At 50.7% G+C, this 9,245-nt stretch overlaps 1 protein-coding gene across 1 annotated transcript in view; it reads right to left on the bottom strand.

Annotated features, from left to right (window-relative positions):
* ATP6V0D1 (ATPase, H+ transporting, lysosomal 38kDa, V0 subunit d1) overlaps positions 1-9,189 on the bottom strand; it is a 40,337-nt gene extending 31,148 nt beyond the window's left edge. Inside the window, exon 1 of the mRNA XM_014948842.1 lies at positions 8,995-9,189. Within this exon, the coding sequence (XP_014804328.1) occupies positions 8,995-9,124 (130 nt within the window). The 5' untranslated portion in view covers positions 9,125-9,189. The remainder of the gene's footprint in view (positions 1-8,994) is intronic.
* Positions 9,190-9,245: the final 56 nt, after the last annotated feature.

A 9,245-nucleotide genomic window follows, 5' to 3' on the forward strand; every position in this document is an offset into this window, starting at 1 on the left:
ACACAGGGGACCACAGTAGCTACATTGACACACCTCCTACTTTCAGTTCTCTGTAATTACACAGAGCTCTAATGAAAACCAAGCCTGCCCAAAGAGGCATGTGATGTTGTTTTGCAGCTATACAGGACCTTGGAGAGGAAGCAGCTCTTGCATGTCCTACCACATCTCACTTCAGCAGGGAAGCGTCCAAAGTTCTTAGCTTGTTTCCTCAACTCCCACTCTGCTACAGCAAAACCACAGGTTCCTTTCGGTGTCATCATGACCTGCAAACTCTGCTCGTACTTTGGAGGCTGCAAGAAGCCACCTTTCTATCAGGCACTTGATGCTTGATACCCATGACACAAAAAGTAGGTTTTGCTGTACCATCCACCTCCAGGAGGTCAGAGCTGCGTCACATTTAGGCCAGAGCCACACAAGCTGCAGCCTCTCCCATGAGCTGCTTGGCCAGAGCATTTTGTCCTGCCCGACAAGGGGGTTGCCCCCCCCAACTCCACAGCGCAAGAGCCAGCACAACATTATGTTGCAACTGGAATAAGGGCCATGTTTATATAACACTTGGAATTAATTTTTACGGGGAAGGCCAGCCACAAACTGCAAGAACTAAACTCTTCTGAATCCCTTCGCATCCAAGCAGACAGAACAGAACATATTTTCCAGAAATTGGACCGGATTTATAAACCCTGACTCAACGTGTCCCACAGCGTACCAGTGCCTTACACGAGCCCGTCCTCCTCCAGCCGCTGGGCCGGTCACCGAGCCTCAGCCAAGGGGCTTTGGGAGTTTTTAATAGGGCTGTTCACATGTCAGGCTTCTCAGTTAAGAACGGACTAATCCCGTGGTTTTATAAATCCCCTGCCAGAAGAGCTGTCCCAGTAGCACGGTGACTAACGAGTGGACCCACTGCTGAGCAAGCCCCGAGCTCTCCAAAGCCTCAAGTTCCTATTTCCTAACTCAAATTCAGACCAAGCTGGATTGGACCTCGGCAGGGGCGGCTGCCAGGGATCCCACACGCTGCGTCTTGACCAGACGCCGGCTGCGAGTCTTCTGCCCGCATCTCTGCCCCAGCTGCCTGCCCAAACGGAGAGGCCGACCCGCACCTTGAGCTCCCGATGAGCTCCTCCAGATGCTGACTAACAGCAGCACCCGGCCTCAACCCAGCCATGGCTTTTCAGGGGGCCGTTTTGCCTGTTCCGGCGTTTTTCCAAGCCATTTCACGCACTTGAAGAAACAGACTGAGCCAGCATTTGGCAAGGGAGCGCTTGAATTACCACAACACTTTTGTTCTGTCTCCGCCCCCGCAAAAGCTGGTAAATTATGGCCAGGTCACAGTTCCCAGAAAGCTGCCTCGTGCAAGAACACAACAGCCTGTCAGAACAACAGCCTTTTTCTGCTGAGTATTCAAGTAGGACAGTGATTACTGTGACATGTACTTAACAGCAACCTCCTTCCAGCTCCAGGATCAGGCCCTTTGATGCAGCTGGATAAAGCTTAGTTCAACACACCGCTGTGCCAAGACCACACCTTGACATTTCAGATGACATTTTCTTGAGGGACTTCAGATGCACAGCAAAACTACCATCTTCTCCTGCAAGTTTGCTTTGTCATAACAAGGAATCAAACCATTACTGAGTCTTTAAGACATCTGTCAGTCCTCTAAAGCCCTACTCAGAGTGATCCACAGCTCCACCACCAGCTCTCACTTCCATCCCTTCCCTCTTCAGCATCCTCCCATAACTGCACTGCAGAGCTCCAAATCAATTTAAGGGCTCATGCACTTCCAGGCAAGGACTAATTTGTCTTCCCTCACACAGACGTGGAATTAGCTTTTGCAACTTCCGAGCTGAACCGATGTTGTCACACAATTACCTGCTGTAACCCCAACATCTCACTCCAAAGCACCCAGGGCCATCACTGCATCTATAAAAATTACAATATGGCTTGCCATCTCCCAGGCCCGAGGCAGTAAAGTAGCTGTGGGATTACACAGCAGCCTGCAGATCAGCTACATCGCCCACGTCTCCCTTCAGAAGGCTGCAGTCTTTACCATTTGGCTTGTTGCTGGCCGTTTGGTCTGTTTATAGCTACCTCAGATGCTTCTGAGGCTGCTTCTCTGAAATCCCATCCAAAAAAGCACCCAGAGACCCTTCACTCTCCACAGAATTCAAGACCTTTCTTGTGGTTGCACACCACCAGCAGTGATGTGCCACCTCTTCTCTGCTGTCAGGCAGCTAATTCCTCTGGGCCACAAGTGGCCACAGAGAAGTGTCTTCTCTGACCCTGCCGTGCCTCACCTCTAGCTCTTCACCTCTCCGAGATGTCCTCAGCACCAAACAGCAGCCTGTGTTTCTAGTCCAGCCCTTCCTGGGGTTGAACTCGCCTCCCTCAGAGCTTCAAACCCAGCATGGCCAGGTCTAGTTACCTTTGGAGCCCCTCAACCAGGCATAATCATAGAATAGTTTGAGTTGGAAAGGACCTTAAAGCCCATCCAGTGCCACCCCCTGCCCTGGGCAGGGAGACCTCCCACCACACCAGGTTGCTCCAAGCCCCCTCCAACCTGCCCTTGAACCCCTCCAGGGATGGGGCAGCCACAGCTTCTCTGGCCAACCTGGGCCAGGCTCTCACCACCCTCCCACCAAACAAGTTCTTCCCCACAGCTCAGCTCCATCTCCCCTCTTGCAGGGTCAAACCCTTCCCCCTCCTCCTGGGGCTCCCCTCCCTGATCCAGAGTCCCTCCCCAGCTTTCCTGGAGCCCCTTGAGGGACTGGAAGGGGCTGGAAGGTCTCCCTGGAGCCTTCTCCTCTTTGGAAAGCATGATGATGATGATGCTTTCTGTCTCCTGACATCCAGAAGCCCTTTGTGAAAAGCTGACTCTTGCTTGCTGGGACTGTGCAGGAGGACTGGCCCTGTCCCCAACAGCTTTCATCTGCCAGGTGAGGGAGACCATATGGGAATGGTGAGATCCAAGGATGGTGTAGACCATTCCTCTCCTGTGATTGCTGGCTGCTGGTGCAGCAACAGAGCAGTAGCCAAAACACTGTCATGCTCATCTCAGGACTTTGTCCTGCATCCTCCAGTGTAACCACTCGCTGTGGCTGGTTAATTAGTTGTCCTGTTAAAACAAGCTCAAGGAAAACATTATTTATTGGAAGAAAGATGGCACTTCCATGGCCTGCTAAATCATGGTGGCAAACAAACACTGTGGTCTCTGGCTTCCTGCAGGGTTCAACAGAGGCTATTTGCTGTTTGTTCTGGCCTCTTTTACTGGGCAGAGACCTGCTTCATAGCTTCTCTTAGCTAAACTTCAAGCAACAGCTGAGGTCAGCTTCTCAACTCTGGGGCAGCTTCAGCCCTTGTTTGGGTCCTGCCCCTCGTCAGAAGATGATGGCGTCTGGATTTCCTGGCAAGTATCACCGCTCGGCAGCCCCTCGGTGCTTTTCTCTTCTTGTTTTTCCTCTGTTGTCGGCTCCTGCAGTCTGTGAAACTGTTCTCTGCCTTGTTTCTCTGAGCTTCGCAATGATTTGTTGCCTCTCCCTTAAACCGCTGCACTAGGTGCTGGACCAACGTCCTGTTAGCGTAGTGGATCTCTGAGGTTACAGCTGTGACTTGGGGGGAAAAAAGGATACGTAGGGATGAAACTCACTGGAGATGCAGACAGACTAAGAGGGGTTACCTCACCTTTTGAAAGGATCAGGAGAGTGCTACCTTCCCTGGAGGGATTCAAGGCCAGGTTGGAGGGGGCTTGGAGCAACCTGGTGTGGTGGGAGGTGTCCCAGGGGATGGGATGAAATTAGATGGTCTTTAAGGTCCCTTCCAACCCAAACCACTCCATGATTCTACCACATCATGGCTTGGCTTCTGCACTCACTGAATCGAGGGCTCAGACTGAACCATTCTCAGAGTTCAAGATGGATCTGAGCACGGCCACACTTCAGGACCATCAAGCGTACAACCTCCTTGCCTGGTTGTACAGCAGAGGAGCTGCACAGAAAAGGGTCCATCTCCCATTCCCCTCACACCCAGGAGAACACCATGAGCTCCACCATGAACCAAGGTGCCAAAAGCACTCGTGGAGGTAGTCTGTCATTTTGGTAGCAAAGCAACTTCTCTACACAAGAGAGGACACCCTGTGGCCATGCAATTAAGCTGAAAGAAATGCCCAGCTCCAGCCCTCCGGGGCCCGGATTCCAGGACCACAGTGATAAAATGGAAGAGAGAGGGATAGCACAGCCTCTCCTGCTCTTCTCTCAGCGAAAGGAGATAAGGCAAACACTCAGTACATAACATAAAGCAAAGGGGAGAAGCACTCCCCTTCTGGGCAGCAAGGGCTACGCAGAGCAACCCTGGAAATACTCTTCAAGACTCAAAAACAACCAACCAACCCGTCCAGTCGTGGTTTATTCCACACCATCCAGCCCTGTATCAAGAGTTTGGTGCTCACTATGTATCACGACGGATTAATTTGACAGAAGACATGGCTCTGGCACGTGTGAGGGTACCATTCAGGCAGATCACTGTGCCCTCCAGCTGGTGTGGAGTCAGTGAGTCCAGGACAAGTGTGACCTACTTGCTTCAAGCTCTCCAATTTCACCGTTGATACACGTGTCCTAGAAATGGAGGTCTATGGACCAAACTGAGGAGATGAGAGAAAACCACAGTCTTGGAAATCCTTTTTTTCTAAAAGAATCACATGTATTTGCTTCTCCTAGCCACCCTTCACCTCCCAAATACATCTTTGGGGCTCAGATCTCTGCTTTTCCCCAAGCTGACGTGACACGACACCGCTACCTTGGGGTTACGAGGACTGAAAAACCAAGAGTGTTCCACAGGACAAGTCCACAGCAGACTGCTGAACTCCAGGCTGAGATGCACAAACAAAACAAGACAGACCCCTGCAAGGGCATGAGACTAGTTCCACACGCAGCTTAAGCCAGAAACAGAGCAGATCCCATCCCTCCCCGTGCACACCGCTGTTTCCATAAGGCATACAAGTCCCCAGCTGAGCTGATTGCACGGACTGAAGCACCCACAGAGAGGTGGTGGTGGAAACACACAGGCTCTGGAAAGGCTCTCCCAACAGAGGCCCACACTAACAAACTTGAGCCAACCACCTGCCTCTTCTCAGCTGGCCATTTCACAGCCTCATTACCCAGCTAGAGAGTGACACATCCTGCTGCTGGTTTTCACCACACCAATCACCTTTATTCCATTGGCAGGTCAGAAAAAAACTGGCTTTCTACATGGTTCCCGAGGAAGCAAGAGGATTATTAGCAATAGGAGGCTCATGAACACTGACTTGAAGGTAAAGAAATTCCTGTTTCTAAAGAAGACACTTCTGTGTGCGTCCCAAGCTTGTGTCCAGTTTTGGGCACCTCAATACAAGAGAGATCTCAAGGTGCTGGAGCGAGTGCAGAGGAGGGCAACGAAGCTGGTGAGGGGGCTGGAAAACAAATCATATGAGGAGCGGCTGAGGGAGTTGGGACTGTTTAGGATGAGGAAGAGGAGGCTGAGGGGAGACCTCATCACTCTCTACAACTTTGTGAAAGGACACTGTAGAGAGGTTGGTGCTGGTCTCTTCTCACAGGTAATTAGTGACAGAACGAGAGGGAACGGCTTCAAGCTCCAACAGGGGAGGTTTAGATTGAACATTAGGAAGGAATTTTTCACCGAAAGAGTGGTCGGGCATTGGAACAGGCTGCCCAGGGAGGGGGTGGAGTCACCATCCCTGGATGTGTTTAAGGGCCGTTTAGATACAGTGCTAAGGGACATGGTGTAGGGGAGGACTTTGTAGAGTAGGGTAGATGGTTGGACTCGATGATCCCAAGGGTCTCTTCCAACCTAGACGATTCTATGATTCTATACTTTTTGCAGTATACATTTTTATTCTCCAGAGATGACCTCTAAAAGGTTACCAGGGCTTTAAGGAGCTTCAGATGGCTCATCACCCTTTTGACAACAGAGATCTGTGTGACTCAGAAGTCCGGTTTATCCGAGAGGAGTTCCACTCCAGGACAGACCCGTGCTCACAGCACTGTGGCAGAGGGAAGCAGCTCCAAGTCCTTCACTGACACCTCGTGTCAGAAGCAGGAACTGGCTACAGGAGAGAGCCAGGCAGGTTCCAAGCGATACCCATCATAAAAGGACCTCTGGCCAAGAAACAACCAAAGCACCAGGACTTTGGGGGCTGAAAGAAGGGATTAAATATATTCTTGATGAGGGTTTCAAGAGAAAACTTAAGCCAGAACAGCTCTCCTATCCTCTCCTCAACGCTGGTCATGTTTTCCTGCCTCTTAAAGCCAGCTCAGGAGCCTGCCTGATCACAGAGAGCCAATTTAGCTCTGTATTTTTGACTCATCAAGAAGTGAGAGCTTGAATCGGCTTACTTTGGGATCAGGCAAGCAGAGATGACAGAGGATCAGGCAGAAAAGCACCATCTCCTCCTTCCAGCAGCACCAAGCTGTCAGCCCAGGTCCTGAAGCAAAGAATTCCTATGTGCTTCCAGACTGATCCCAGCACACAAGAGGAAGCAGCGTTTCTGACCTGGAAGCACAAAATCCTCTGCACACCATCAACACCAGTAACCTCAGTTCCCAGGACCGGGTCCCACAACAACTTTCATTCAGGATTTCTCCAAGGCCACCATTTGCTCCAAGACTGGGACTAACTGCAGAGACAGACTCAGACACAAAAGGCAACAGCAAAGACAAAACAGAAACAGTAGAGAAGAATGTACGGGTGTTTTATGCCCAAGTACTTATTTTGGCTGCTAATAAGCTAGCCACTGCCTGGATTTAGTGCACCTGGGAGAGAAAGAATGCATGTTAAAGTCTGTGGAGCACAGAAAAGAGATACCAAAATGGAAAAATCTGATCTAAAGGGACAGGGAAAAGAACTGGTCTGACCACAGACCCATCTAAGTGCTCAAGAGCAGTGCTCCTTTGAAGGAATATCCTCCTACAAGAGCACACTAGACAGGGGCACAGAAAGCCAAGTGGAAGAGGAACGAGATTGGCAGTGAACTCAGAACAGCCTTCAGGCTCTGAATGAAGCTCACCAAGGAGCACAGCAGCAGCCACCGCCACCAGAGAGCTGTCAGGGACAGGACAGTGACGATACCAAGACAAACATAGGGGAACTCCAAACTGACTCATTCCAAATGCAGAAAACACCGCTCCAAGGGAGAGCTAAGGTTACACAACTTAGTTCAGAAAGCAAAGAGGGGAGGAAAAAAAAAAGAGAAGCTATAAATACAGAAAGACTCTAAAGAGGAAGTTATCTGCAAGGAAGATTTAGGGCATGCTGAGAGTTCTGACTAGCAAGAGAGCAGGAATACCTCCCACCACCCCTTCTTTCAGGCTCTGGGCTCCATAGCAAGAACAGAGACTGCTGCAAGCAGAGAGCCACAGAAAACTCTGGCTGAAAAGGGGCACCCTAAGTAAAAACATCCTGGGTATTTTTAAGGTTGAGACTGAAGCACATAACAGCGCTCATTCCCATTCTGCTGTTTAACAGCTGTCTGAGCAGTTCCAGGTTACTTGCATCCAGGGTTCAGCTGGCCGAGGATCCCTTAGATGGTCAATATTAATTTCAATCACTCAGCAACGATCATCAAGATAAAGCTGATGCTTAACTAGTGTTTTCAGAAGAAAGATTGATCCAATACTTATAGTCCCATTGACCAAAACAAACCAACACCTCGGATACATATGTTTCTCATCTATTTCAACAGACACCTGGTTTTGATCTTTGTGATTTGTGATCCAAGTTCTGGATACCAAGGAGCTTAAAGTGCTAAGCAGGTCACTGATAGAGAGGAACAGTTCAGCACTGACTAATAAAGACAACGAGCTGACCACAACTAATGGGTATCACAGAGCAAAACCTTCGCAGCTCTCCAGGTTTGGATCTAGAAAAGAGACAATGGCTGGAAGTCAGAATTAGCCTCAAAAGAGAACTCAAGGTTCCAGGTGAAGGATAGTTCACCAGGGAATTTACTCAGATCCACACCAGAATTTTTCCACTACCAATCCTTCAATAACAGCAGGTACTTTCCTTGATGACCTGATCTCCTCTAAAACTGACCATGGGTATCAGGGATTAAGTTAGATCATAGAATCATTTAGGTTAGAAAAGACCTTTAAGATCATCAAGTCCAACCATCAAGCTAACAGTGCCGAGTTACCGCTAACCCACATCTCAGCACCACATCGACCCCTCTCTTAAATACCTCCAGGGATGGACACTCAACCCCTTCCCTGGGTAAGCACACAGGATATTGCAGGGAAAGACAGGAATCTGACAAAAAAATCATTCCCACTCCACAAAACGAGTGTCTCATTAGACTTAAGAAGGATGTGAAAAGGGTAAAACCCAAACATGTAGAATTATGCAAGAACTCTTGAATCCCACAGCTACTTGAGGCCTGATTCTCTGAGATACCAAGTACTTGGCAGAGACAAGGTTTGGGTAAAGCACGATGTTATTCTGCATTCTTACCAGAACATTCAGAGCTTTTTATTCTTAGGTTATAAACATTTTGGCACTATGAGATTACAGAGAGATTACTGATAATCTTACTTCTGTCCTCAAAAGGGGTTCCTGCACTGCCTAGAAGTGAAAAGCACAAAAGGAGACCCATTAGCAAAGCCTGACAAACCCAGAAGGCTCCGAAGAAGAGCAAGCCACGTACCAGGGTTGTGTGGCCACCTCAAGGGAGCCCTGGGAGCTCCAACTTCCTCGAAGCGCCATGTCAGCTGTTGAAATCACACGGCCGGGACACCGAGTCAGCTGAGCGCCGAGACAGCAGCCGAGGAGGGGGAGGAACAAGGGGACGGCGCCTCAAAACCGCCGCTGTCGGCTCTTTTCCCCGCTGCCCCTCGCCTCCCCCCTCACACCGGCCGGCCTTTCCCCTCAGCCCACCGCCCGGGCCTTCCCCTCAGTGATGAAGGGACTGGGGGGGAGGGTCCCCACCAGCCTCAGAGCCCCGCCGCCACTCACCCTCCAGGCTCTCACACTGCACCAGGTTCACGTAGTCGCCTTGCCGCAGCACCCCGGCCTTAAAACCCCGCACCAGCCCTTCCAGGTAACCGTTATCCACGTTAAAGTACAGCTCCGGGAAAGACGACATGGCGGCCGGCCGCAGCGACGGACGGGGAGACCTCACGTGACCCGCTCCCCCCTCCCACCGCCCGCCGCTCACGTGACGGCCGCCGCGCGGGGTGGCCCCGCCCCCCCCCCCTCCCGGCCGG

Source organism: Calidris pugnax, unplaced genomic scaffold (assembly GCF_001431845.1).
Source record: "Calidris pugnax isolate Ruff unplaced genomic scaffold, ASM143184v1 scaffold30, whole genome shotgun sequence".
Classification (NCBI taxonomy): domain Eukaryota; kingdom Metazoa; phylum Chordata; class Aves; order Charadriiformes; family Scolopacidae; genus Calidris; species Calidris pugnax.